Source organism: Salmo salar, chromosome ssa16 (assembly GCF_905237065.1).
Source record: "Salmo salar chromosome ssa16, Ssal_v3.1, whole genome shotgun sequence".
Classification (NCBI taxonomy): domain Eukaryota; kingdom Metazoa; phylum Chordata; class Actinopteri; order Salmoniformes; family Salmonidae; genus Salmo; species Salmo salar.
In genome coordinates this window covers 84,821,948-84,835,308 of record NC_059457.1, presented here as the reverse complement: position 1 = coordinate 84,835,308, position 13,361 = coordinate 84,821,948, and the positions used below count along the sequence as shown (strand labels likewise).

At 47.0% G+C, this 13,361-nt stretch overlaps 1 protein-coding gene across 2 annotated transcripts; it reads right to left on the bottom strand.

Moving 5' to 3' along the window:
* Positions 1 to 32: 32 nt before the first annotated feature.
* prs23 (Serine protease 23) lies at positions 33 to 13,138 on the bottom strand. Of its 2 annotated transcripts, NM_001140425.1 has the most exon segments (3): positions 33 to 2,232; positions 12,315 to 12,365; positions 12,807 to 13,092. In NM_001140425.1, a coding segment is annotated over 1 exon segment (1,149 nt). In that variant the 5' UTR covers positions 2,220 to 2,232; positions 12,315 to 12,365; positions 12,807 to 13,092; the 3' UTR covers positions 33 to 1,070.
* Positions 13,139 to 13,361: the final 223 nt, after the last annotated feature.

Genomic DNA, 13,361 nt, shown 5'->3' with positions numbered 1-13,361 from the left:
GTGTAGATAAGAGATGAAACCACAAAGACCCATTAGCAAAACCGCATTATGCATTTTATTCCAAAGCATTATAAAGTTGATATATATATATCACTGCACAATTGTTTTTGAAACAGAAAAATAGCTCACCCATAAAGTTTGACAAAGTGCATATCATGAGTAGTTGAGGGTCAGTACGACAGGGTCTGTACGACAGGGTCAGTACGACAGGGTCAGTACGACAGGGTCAGTACTCTGGTGCTACGCAGCAAAGTGGCCTGTAGTATTGGATTTGGCCCAGCAGAGTGGCCTGTAGTATTGGATTTGGCCCAGCAGAGTGGCCTGTAGTATTGGATTTGGCCCAGCAGAGGGAGCTATGGATATTTTACTCAGGTCCATTTGAAAAACCAACAGTTTGTACTGTACTTTACCTTGAGTTTACATTTTTGAAGAGCAGGGTAGCACCTTTGGTTGATGACAGGGTTACATTCATTGGCAATAACAGAAAAAAAAGATGTCCCAACAGAGCTCGACAATCTATAGAATTAGCAGTGAAACTGCGTCTGGCTCTCCACCAATCTCTTACACGTCTTGTTCCTCTTATTTCATCCTTTCTTTCAGTGCAGTAAATGTTCTCTTCACCATCATGACACGTTGGTCCAGGGAGTCCCTGGTCAAAGCCATCTTCTAAAGCTCAGTCATAAGACCTTTCAGTTGTGTTTCAAAGCACAGTGTTGATCATGCAGTAAGAAGGGCACGAATACATTTGTACATTTTATTTCATGTACGATGGAAAGGGTTAGTGAGGGTGTATGTACAGTAGGACTTCCTGGGTGTAAATGTGAGTGGTTCTAGTTGTGTGTTGGCAGGATGTCTCTGCATGCACAACGATGGATGTATTAGTAATGAAACAGTATTAATGCATGATGAAGTGTGTACTGCATGTGTATGAATGACATGTCCACTGGTCAACTTCACTTCCTCAGCAAGGGAAGTGAAGACCCCCTTCACTTTCTCCTCCATCAATCCTCCTTGTGTGTGTGTGTGTGTGTGTGTGTGTACAGTATGTGCATGACATGTCCACCACTTCCTCATCCTTCTCGGCAGTCTACATAGTTTCCCTTGATCCAGTAGCAGATCTGGGCGTATTTCAGAGGCGTCACCCTCACCGCCACGTTAAACTCCTGCGACGCCCCGTCTCGATCCACCCACTGGTGCCCTGAGAACACCCCGATCACCTTCCTCTCCCAGCGCCGCCGCCTCCGGTCCCACATACGAGCGTAAATCCCCGAGCCGCTGGCCCCGGGCTGGGCATCACAGTGCTGGTAGAGAAGGTCTGGCGTCTCCTCTCCAGCCCGGCAGAACCGGTAGACCAGCTGGCCCGGCCGGTCATTGTCATAGCCGGAGAACTGGACCCTGCGCCCGGGCAGTTGCTTCGCCGGCGGGGAGACGCCCAGCTTCATGTGGCGTCTTTTGTGGGCCTTCTTGAGCTCTAATAAGGCGTAGTCGTAGTCCATTCCGATGTCGTTGGCGTTGCCTTTGATCCAGCCTTTGGGCACGTGGGTGCGCTTGGCACGAATCCACTGGAACTTCATCTTATCTGGGGGTGATGGATGGGCGTTGGATGCATTGGTGGCAGAGGCAGGATTGGGAGAGTCACGATGCTTTGGCTTCAGGAAACCCACCCGGAGCTTTTGCGCCCCTTTCACGTAGTTCTTCCCGTCGTGGACGCAGTGGGCGGCGGTCAGAACGTGCCGGTCGCCCACCAGTGTTCCGGAACACCCGGTGGACAGCTTGACCGCTGCCGAGAATGGGTAGTTCAACAGGAAGTCTTGCCCTACGATGCTGAAACGCCCGTCATGGCCAAAGATCTGACGTTTGCGTCGGGAAGGCAGTGCTGGCGTGGTCTGGGGGCGGGCGGTGTACCCGTAGATCCCCACGGCGGTTTCGGTGAGGCGACCGTTGCTATGGAGTGTCTCGTATGACAGGATGCTACGCAGGTCCCAGTAGCTGGGGGGAAGAGCCTTCTTGTGGCATTCCGGGTCACATGGGGAGGTGACGTCCAATCGGGCGTCAGCCTGGAAGTGGGGGGCGGGGCGGTCCTCTGTCACCTGGGGTAAGACCACAGGGACGCGCTGCAGGGGCCATTGGTGCTGGATAGGAGCCACTGGAGGGATGGAGAGGAGGAGGAAGAGGGAGAGGAGGGGAAGGGGGGATGGGATGGAGGGAAAAGAGGCCATGGAGGAGGGAGACCTAGAAGAGGAGAAAGGGAGAGGACAGGTGAGATGTGATATCACTAAATACCTAGGCAGGTGAGATGTGATATCACTAAATACCTAGGCAGGTGAGCTCAAATCAAACTTTATTTGTCACATGCACCGAATACAACAGGTGTAGACCTTACCGTGAAATGCTTACTTACAAGCCCTTAACCAACAATGCAGTTCAAGAAGAGTTAAGAAAATATTTACCAAATAAACTAAAGTATAATAAAAAGTAACATAACAACAACAACAAGGCTATATACTGGGGGTACCGGTACCGAGTAGTTGAGGTAATTTGTACATGTAGGTAGGGGTGAAGTGTGATGTCACTAAATACCTAGACAGGTGAGATGTGGGGAGCTAGTAATACCTAGACAGGTGAGATGTGGTGAGCCAGTAATACCTAGACAGGTGAGATGTAGTGAGCTAGTAATACCTAGACAGGTGAGATGTGGTGAGCCAGTAACACCTAGACAGGTGAGATGTGGTGAGCTAGTAATACCTAGACAGGTGAGATGTAGTGAGCCAGTAATACCTAGACAGGTGAGATGTGGTGAGCCAGTAATACCTAGACAGGTGAGATGTGGTGAGCCAGTAACAACTAGACAGGTGAGATGTGGTGAGCCAGTAACACCTAGACAGGTGAGATGTAGTGAGCTAGTAACACCTAGACAGGTGAGATGTGTTGAGCCAGTAACACCTAGACAGGTGAGATGTGGTGAGCTAGTAATTCCTAGACAGGTGAGATGTAGTGAGCAAGTAATACCTAGACAGGTGAGATGTAGTGAGCTAGTAATACCAAAACAGGTGAGATGTGGTGAGCCAGTAATACCTAGACAGGTGAGATGTAGTGAGCTAGTAATACCTAGACAGGTGAGATGTGGTGAGCTAGTAATACCTAGACAGGTGAGATGTGGTGAGCTAGTAATACCTAGACAGGTGAGATGTGGGGAGCTAGTAACACCTAGACAGGTGAGATGTGGTGAGCTAGTAATACCTAGACAGGTGAGATGTGGTGAGCCAGTAATACCTAGACAGGTGAGATGTGGGGAGCCAGTAACACCTAGACAGGTGAGATGTAGTGAGCTAGTAACACCTAGACAGGTGAGATGTAGTGAGCTAGTAACACCTAGACAGGTGAGATGTAGTGAGCTAGTAACACCTAGACAGGTGAGATGTGGTGAGCTAGTAACACCTAGACAGGTGAGATGTAGTGAGCTAGTAACACCTAGACAGGTGAGATGTAGTGAGCTAGTAACACCTAGACAGGTGAGATGTAGTGTGCCAGTAATACCTAGACAGGTGAGATGTAGTGAGCTAGTAACACCTAGACAGGTGAGATGTAGTGAGCTAGTAACACCTAGACAGGTGAGATGTAGTGAGCTAGTAACACCTAGACAGGTGAGATGTAGTGAGCTAGTAACACCTAGACAGGTGAGATGTAGTGAGCTAGTAATAACTAGACAGGTGAGATGTGGTGAGCTAGTAATACCTAGACAGGTGAGATGTGGTGAGCTAGTAACACCTAGACAGGTGAGATGTAGTGAGCTAGTAATACCTAGACAGGTGAGATGTGGTGAGCTAGTAATACCTAGACAGGTGAGATGTAGTGAGCTAGTAATACCTAGACAGGTGAGATGTAGTGAGCTAGTAACACATAGACAGGTGAGATGTGGTGAGCTAGTAATACCTAGACAGGTGAGATGTGGGGAGCTAGTAATACCTAGACAGGTGAGATGTAGTGAGCCAGTAATACCTAGACAGGTGAGATGTAGTGAGCCAGTAACACCTAGACAGGTGAGATGTAGTGAGCTAGTAATACCTAGACAGGTGAGATGTAGTGAGCCAGTAACACCTGAACAGGTGAGATGTAGTGAGCTAGTAATACCTAGACAGGTGAGATGTAGTGAGCCAGTAACACCTAGACAGGTGAGATGTGGTGAGCTAGTAATACCTAGACAGGTGAGATGTGGGGAGCCAGTAATACCTAGACAGGTGAGATGTGGTGAGCTAGTAATACCTAGACAGGTGAGATGTAGTGAGCTAGTAACACCTAGACAGGTGAGATGTGGTGAGCCAGTAATACCTAGACAGGTGAGATGTGGTGAGCTAGTAATACCTAGACAGGTGAGATGTAGTGAGCTAGTAATACCTAGACAGGTGAGATGTGGTGAGCTAGTAATACCTAGACAGGTGAGATGTGGTGAGCTAGTAATACCTAGACAGGTGAGATGTGGTGAGCCAGTAATACCTAGACAGGTGAGATGTGGTGAGCCAGTAATACCTAGACAGGTGAGATGTGGTGAGCCAGTAATACCTAGACAGGTGAGATGTGGTGAGCTAGTAACACCTAGACAGGTGAGATGTAGTGAGCTAGTAACACCTAGACAGGTGAGATGTAGTGTGCCAGTAATACCTAGACAGGTGAGATGTAGTGAGCTAGTAACACCTAGACAGGTGAGATGTAGTGAGCTAGTAACACCTAGACAGGTGAGATGTAGTGAGCTAGTAACAACTAGACAGGTGAGATGTGGTGAGCTAGTAATACCTAGACAGGTGAGATGTGGTGAGCTAGTAACACCTAGACAGGTGAGATGTAGTGAGCTAGTAATACCTAGACAGGTGAGATGTGGTGAGCTAGTAATACCTAGACAGGTGAGATGTAGTGAGCTAGTAACACCTAGACAGGTGAGATGTAGTGAGCTAGTAATACCTAGACAGGTGAGATGTGGTGAGCTAGTAATACCTAGACAGGTGAGATGTAGTGAGCTAGTAATACCTAGACAGGTGAGATGTAGTGAGCTAGTAACACCTAGACAGGTGAGATGTAGTGAACCAGTAATACCTAGACAGGTGAGATGTAGTGAGCTAGTAACACCTAGACAGGTGAGATGTGGTGAGCTAGTAATACCTAGACAGGTGAGATGTAGTGAGCCAGTAATACCTAGACAGGTGAGATGTGGTGAGCTAGTAATACCTAGACAGGTGAGATGTGGTGAGCCAGTAATACCTAGACAGGTGAGATGTAGTGAGCGAGTAACACCTAGACAGGTGAGATGTAGTGAGCCAGTTATACCTAGACAGGTGAGATGTGGTGAGCTAGTAATACCTAGACAGGTGAGATGTGGGGAGCTAGTAATACCTAGACAGGTGAGATGTAGTGAGCCAGTAATACCTAGACAGGTGAGATGTAGTGAGCCAGTAACACCTAGACAGGTGAGATGTAGTGAGCTAGTAATACCTGAAAAGGTGAGATGTAGTGAGCTAGTAACACCTAGACAGGTGAGATGTGGTGAGCCAGTAATACCTAGACAGGTGAGATGTGGTGAGCTAGTAATACCTAGACAGGTGAGATGTGGTGAGCTAGTAATACCTAGACAGGTGAGATGTGGTGAGCTAGTAATACCTAGACAGGTGAGATGTGGTGAGCTAGTAATACCTAGACAGGTGAGATGTGGTGAGCCAGTAATACCTAGACAGGTGAGATGTGGTGAGCCAGTAATACCTAGACAGGTGAGATGTGGTGAGCCAGTAATACCTAGACAGGTGAGATGTGGTGAGCTAGTAACACCTAGACAGGTGAGATGTAGTGAGCCAGTAATACCTAGACAGGTGAGATGTGGTGAGCTAGTAATACCTAGACAGGTGAGATGTGGTGAGCCAGTAATACCTAGACAGGTGAGATGTGGTGAGCCAGTAACACCTAGACAGGTGAGATGTAGTGAGCTAGTAATACCTAGACAGGTGAGATGTGGTGAGCTAGTAATACCTAGACAGGTGAGATGTAGTGAGCTAGTAACACCTAGACAGGTGAGATGTAGTGAGCTAGTAATACCTAGACAGGTGAGATGTGGTGAGCTAGTAATACCTAGACAGGTGAGATGTAGTGAGCTAGTAATACCTAGACAGGTGAGATGTAGTGAGCTAGTAACACCTAGACAGGTGAGATGTAGTGAACCAGTAATACCTAGACAGGTGAGATGTAGTGAGCTAGTAACACCTAGACAGGTGAGATATGGTGAGCTAGTAATACCTAGACAGGTGAGATGTAGTGAGCCAGTAATACCTAGACAGGTGAGATGTGGTGAGCTAGTAATACCTAGACAGGTGAGATGTGGTGAGCCAGTAATACCTAGACAGGTGAGATGTAGTGAGCGAGTAACACCTAGACAGGTGAGATGTAGTGAGCCAGTAATACCTAGACAGGTGAGATGTGGTGAGCTAGTAATACCTAGACAGGTGAGATGTGGGGAGCTAGTAATACCTAGACAGGTGAGATGTAGTGAGCCAGTAATACCTAGACAGGTGAGATGTAGTGAGCCAGTAACACCTAGACAGGTGAGATGTAGTGAGCTAGTAATACCTAGACAGGTGAGATGTAGTGAGCCAGTAACACCTGAACAGGTGAGATGTAGTGAGCTAGTAATACCTAGACAGGTGAGATGTAGTGAGCCAGTAACACCTAGACAGGTGAGATGTGGTGAGCTAGTAATAACTAGACAGGTGAGATGTGGTGAGCTAGTAATACCTAGACAGGTGAGATGTAGTGAGCTAGTAACACCTAGACAGGTGAGATGTGGTGAGCCAGTAATACCTAGACAGGTGAGATGTGGTGAGCTAGTAACACCTAGACAGGTGAGATGTAGTGAGCCAGTAATACCTAGACAGGTGAGATGTGGTGAGCTAGTAATACCTAGACAGGTGAGATGTGGTGAGCCAGTAATACCTAGACAGGTGAGATGTGGTGAGCCGGTAACACCTAGACAGGTGAGATGTGGTGAGCTAGTAACACTTAGACAGGTGAGATGTAGTGAGCTAGTAATACCTAGACAGGTGAGATGTGGTGAGCTAGTAACACCTAGACAGGTGAGATGTGGTGAGCTAGTAATACCTAGACAGGTGAGATGTAGTGAGCCAGTAATACCTAGACAGGAGAGATGTGGTGAGCCAGTAACACCTAGACAGGTGAGATGTGGTGAGCTAGTAAAACCTAGACAGGTGAGATGTGGTGAGCTAGTAATACCTAGACAGGTGAGATGTGGTGAGCCAGTAATACCTAGACAGGTGAGATGTGGTGAGCCAGTAATACCTAGACAGGTGAGATGTGGTGAGCCAGTAATACCTAGACAGGTGAGATGTGGTGAGCTAGTAACACCTAGACAGGTGAGATGTAGTGAGCTAGTAACACCTAGACAGGTGAGATGTAGTGAGCCAGTAATACCTAGACAGGTGAGATGTAGTGAGCCAGTAATACCTAGACAGGTGAGATGTGGTGAGCTAGTAATACCTAGACAGTTGAGATGTGGTGAGCTAGTAATACCTAGACAGGTGAGATGTGGTGAGCCAGTAATACCTAGACAGGTGAGATGTGGTGAGCCAGTAACACCTAGACAGGTGAGATGTGGTGAGCTAGTAACACTTAGACAGGTGAGATGTAGTGAGCTAGTAATACCTAGACAGGTGAGATGTGGTGAGCTAGTAACACCTAGACAGGTGAGATGTGGTGAGCTAGTAATACCTAGACAGGTGAGATGTAGTGAGCCAGTAATACCTAGACAGGTGAGATGTGGTGAGCCAGTAACACCTAGACAGGTGAGATGTGGTGAGCTAGTAATACCTAGACAGGTGAGATGTGGTGAGCTAGTAACACCTAGACAGGTGAGATGTGGTGAGCTAGTAACACCTAGACAGGTGAGATGTAGTGAGCCAGTAATACCTAGACAGGTGAGATGTGGTGAGCTAGTAACACCTAGACAGGTGAGATGTGGTGAGCTAGTAATACCTAGACAGGTGAGATGTGGTGAGCCAGTAATACCTAGACAGGTGAGATGTAGTGAGCCAGTAATACCTAGACAGGTGAGATGTGGGGAGCTAGTAACACCTAGACAGGTGAGATGTGGGGAGCCAGTAATACCTAGACAGGTGAGATGTAGTGAGCTAGTAACACCTAGACAGGTGAGATGTGGTGAGCTAGTAATACCTAGACAGGTCAGATGTGGTGAGCCAGTAATACCTAGACAGGTGAGATGTGGGGAGCCAGTAATACCTAGACAGGTGAGATGTGGGGAGCCAGTAACACCTAGACAGGTGAGATGTGTTGAGCCAGTAACACCTAGACAGGTGAGATGTAGTGAGCTAGTAACACCTAGACAGGTGAGATGTGGTGAGCCAGTAATACCTAGACAGGTGAGATGTAGTGAGCTAGTAATACCTAGACAGGTGAGATGTAGTGAGCTAGTAACATCTAGACAGGTGAGATGTGGTGAGCTAGTAACACCTAGACAGGTGAGATGTAGTGAGCTAGTAACACCTAGACAGGTGAGATGTGGTGAGCCAGTAACACCTAGACAGGTGAGATGTGGTGAGCCAGTAATACCTAGACAGGTGAGATGTGGTGAGCTAGTAATACCTAGACAGGTGAGATGTGGTGAGCTAGTAACACCTAGACAGGTGAGATGTAGTGAGCCAGTAATACCTAGACAGGTGAGATGTGGGGAGCCAGTAATACATCAAGGGTCTTTCAGCTGATAAAACAGACCATTCTCTCACTGTTACATATGATTTAGTATTTGTTTATTTGATGATGCTATTTCTTATACTAGTCATGCTGTCTATAGACACTGTAGTTCTGCTGCAGCGAGCAAAGAGACCAGAGAGATCTGTTGTTCTGCTGCAGCAGTCAGAGAGATCTGTAGTTCTGCTGCAGTCACCAGAGAGATCTGTAGTTCTGCTGCAGTCACCAGAGAGATCTGTAGTTCTGCTGCAGTCACCAGAGAGATCTGTAGTTCTGCTGCAGCGACCAGAGAGACCTGTATTTCTGCTGCAGCGACCAGAGAAACCTGTAGTTCTGCTGCAGTGACCAGAGAGATCTGTAGTTCTGCTGAAGTGACCAGAGAGATCTGTAGTTCTGCTGCAGTGACCAGAGAGATCTGTAGTTCTGCTGCAGTGACCAGAGAGATCTGTAGTTCTGCTGCAGTGACCAGAGAGATCTGTAGTTCTGCTGCAGTCACCAGAGAGACATGTAGTTCTGCTGCAGCGATCAGAGAGATCTGTAGTTCTGATGCAGTGACCAGAGAGATCAGAGAGATCTGTAGTTCTGCTGCAGCAACCAGAGAGATCAGAGAGATCTGTAGTTCTGCTGCATTGATCAGAGAGATCAGAGAGATTTGTACTTCTGCTGCAGCGATCAGAGAGATCTGTAGTTCTGCTGCAGTGACCAGAGAGATCTGTAGTTCTGCTGCAGTGACCAGAAAGATCTGTAGTTCTGCTGCAGTCACCAGAGAGACATGTAGTTCTGCTGCAGCGATCAGAGAGATCTGTAGTTCTGATGCAGTGACCAGAGAGATCAGAGAGATCTGTAGTTCTGCTGCAGCAACCAGAGAGATCAGAGAGATCTGTAGTTCTGCTGCATTGATCAGAGAGATCAGAGAGATTTGTACTTCTGCTGCAGCGATCAGAGAGATCTGTAGTTCTGCTGCAGTGACCAGAGAGATCTGTAGTTCTGCTGCAGTGACCAGAAAGATCTGTAGTTCTGCTGCAGCGATCAGAGAGATCTGTAGTTCTGCTGCAGTGACCAGAGAGATCTGTAGTTCTGCTGCATCGACCAGAGAGATCAGAGAGATCTGTAGTTCTGCTGCATTGATCAGAGAGATCTGTACTTCTGCTGCAGCGATCAGAGAGACCTGTAGTTCTGCTGCAGTGACCAGAGAGACCTGTAGTTCTGCTGTAATGATCAGAGAGATCTGTACTTCTGCTGCAGCAATCAGAGAGACCTTTAGTTCTGCTGCAGTGACCAGAGAGACCTGTAGTTCTGCTGCAGTGACCAGAGAGACCTGTAGTTCTGCTGCAGCGATCAGAGAGATCTGTAGTTCTGCTGCAGTGATCAGAGAGATCTGTAGTTCTGCCGCAGCAACCAGAGAGATCTGTAGTTCTGCTGCAGCGACCAGAGAGATCTGTAGTTCTGCTGCAGCAACCAGAGAGATCTGTAGTTCTGCTGCAGCGATCAGAGAGATCTGTAGTTCTGCTGCAGCGATCAGAGAGATCTGTAGTTCTGCTGCAGCGATCAGAGAGATCTGTAGTTCTGCTGCAGCGATCAGAGAGATCTGTAGTTCTGCTGCAGTGACCAGAGAGATCTGTAGTTCTGCTGCAGTGACCAGAGAGACCTGTAGTTCTGCTGCAGTGACCAGAGAGATCAGAGCCCTTCTGAATGTGACCGGATGTCTGGACCGTCAGTCACAGCGGCTGGGAAACATTCTCCAACCCAGACCCGGCGAGCCCTGCATCGTATTTTTAGCCACCAGACTGGGGACGGGGGGTGGGGGGGACGGGGGGTGGGGGGGGGCTGTGTGCACAAGGGACTAAGATTTCTGCCTTAGGAATTTTGAGCTGCGGTGGAATTCGGCCAAGCAGTTACACAACTTCCACTGTTTTAATATGGCTTAAAAATGTCCTTCCCCTGGGGTTAAAGGTTAGAGGTCAGGTACTCTATTCAGCGCAGGGCAGCGCTGGAGGAAAGTTCCAGAGGCTGGGAGGGTGAGGATGCTGTGTTCGCTGTGTCAAGTAGGAGGAAACTCTCACTGTGTGGTTACGTCCCAAATGGCACCCTATTCCCTATATACCCAAATGGCACCCTATTCCCTATATAGTACACTATTTTTTACCAGTTCTCTATGGTGTTCTAGTCAAAAGTAGTGCACTTCATAGGGAATAGGGTACTCTGCCTCTCAGTCGTCACCAGTACAGACTGGAAGCAGGAACTGTATAGTAGTCTTTCAGTACAGACTGGAAGCAGGGACTGTATAGTAGTCTATCAGTACAGACTGGAAGCAGGAACTGTATAGTAGTCTTTCAGTACAGACTGGAAGCAGAAACTGTATAGTAGTCTTTCAGTACAGACTGGAAGCAGGGACTGTATAGTAGTCTTTCAGTACAGACTGGAAGCAGGATCTGTATAGTAGTCTATCAGTACAGACTGGAAGCAGGGAAAGTATAGTAGTCTATCAGTACAGACTGGAAGCAGGGACTGTATAGTAGTCTTTCAGTACAGACTGGAAGCAGGAACTGTATAGTAGTCTTTCAGTACAGACTGGAAGCAGGAACTGTATAGTAGTCTTTCAGTACAGACTGGAAGCAGGGAACTGTATAGTAGTCTATCAGTACAGACTGGAAGCAGGGACTGTATAGTAGTCTATCAGTACAGACTGGAAGCAGGGACTGTATAGTAGTCTATCAGTACAGACTGGAAGCAGGGACTGTATAGTAGTCTTTCAGTACAGACTGGAAGCAGGAACTGTATAGTAGTCTATCAGTACAGACTGGAAGCAGGGACTGTATAGTAGTCTTTCAGTACAGACTGGAAGCAGGGACTGTATAGTAGTCTTTCAGTACAGACTGGAAGCAGGGAAAGTATAGTAGTCTATCAGTACAGACTGGAAGCAGGGACTGTATAGTAGTCTATCAGTACAGACTGGAAGCAGGGAAAGTATAGTAGTCTTTCAGTACAGACTGGAAGCAGGAACTGTATAGTAGTCTATCAGTACAGACTGGAAGCAGGGACTGTATAGTAGTCTATCAGTACAGACTGGAAGCAGGGACTGTATAGTAGTCTATCAGTACAGACTGGAAGCAGGGACTGTATAGTAGTCTATCAGTACAGACTGGAAGCAGGAACTGTATAGTAGTCTATCAGTACAGACTGGAAGCAGGGAAAGTATAGTAGTCTTTCAGTACAGACTGGAAGCAGGAACTGTATAGTAGTCTATCAGTACAGACTGGAAGCAGGGACTGTATAGTAGTCTTTCAGTACAGACTGGAAGCAGGGACTGTATAGTAGTCTATCATACTGGTTCTATCAACTAGATTTATCCATAGGAATACAGCAGGCTGTAGAACACTCTGCAGGGGTGGTGGCTTGTCCGTGGTAAAAAATGCTTAGGTTTGTAAAGCACAGTGGTAGGATCAGGCAACCAACCCCTAAAGTGATGGTTCATTAATAAACATGTAATACCTTCCAATGAATGAAGTCATTCTGAATAAGAAAAGGTGTATAAACTATAGCCAACAGTAGCCTACTTGCATCTATCTGTATGCCTTCATGTCCTGGACAGTAGAAATGTCCTGAACCTGTTTTATGAACAAACAAACGGGAAGTACTGGTTAAAACAGTATCTCTTTTCTTCTGATTATATCTTATCTCCATGACGTCAGCCAATACTTTGGGGATCTGATGTATCGGCTAAAATAACACGATAAAGAGTGACAATGACCTTTGCACTTTGTTATTAACAGATATCAACACAGTGTCCAAAACACGAACGTTTGCATTATAAATGTTGATGAAACTTTGTTTCACCATCGCTCACATATGCCTATAGATATACGTTTAAATCTGCTTGGGCATGAATTATTCCAGAACTTCTCAAAGAGTCTCGCTCAGATGCTCCCCGTGCTCATTAGCCTACACTGGACGCCTGAATAGGTAATTATATAGGAATGGTGGTGGTGAATAATAACCTAGATCACGCAGACATGAAATAAGAGGCTGTAAAAGGTGAAAATCCTTACCCACGGAGCGCTTCAACCCACGTACGCTTGGTTTGCATTGGCAAGTGGCACGCGATGGGGGTCTGGGGAAGCTGCGGTTGTTGCTGCTACCGCGCGGACATCAGAGGGGCATCGGTGCGATAACGCGGGTGCTGCGAAGAGGTGGAAGTAAAACTAGTCCTTTCAAAAAGTAGATCCTTACATCAGGAGAGAGGAGGTCAAATGAAAACGATGTATTCTCTCAAAAGATTTCCGAAGGCAACCGGTCCACTGTAGACGCTCCTCCATTGAAACAGTCGCTCGCTCGGTGGATTCTAACCGGAGTTTAATGACCACCAGCAAAAGCTACTGCCTCTGCTATAACCGGCCCGGTCACGTGGCTGATGATATTTTGCTTGTCATTTGCATGGCAACGATTTACGCTGACAAACAATATCAGAGATGAGGAAACTATTTGTTGTTGATTTATTTATGAACCTTCCCCCACTGAATTCTGATATTATTTCCAGAATTTTTGTATCCAGACTAAAGGCAGTGAACATTCAGTTACAGTATGACACATGTCATCATCATCAA

Excerpts from the sequence above, each read along its gene's own strand:
- prs23 (XM_045696632.1), bottom strand. The coding sequence starts at position 12,844 with ATGCAAACCAAGCGTACGTGGGTTGAAGCGCTCCGTGG. Across the intron at positions 2,233-12,806 it reads TGGGTTGAAGCGCTCCGTGG|GTCTCCCTCCTCCATGGCCT; the intron begins GTAAGGATTTTC and ends CTCCTCTTCTAG.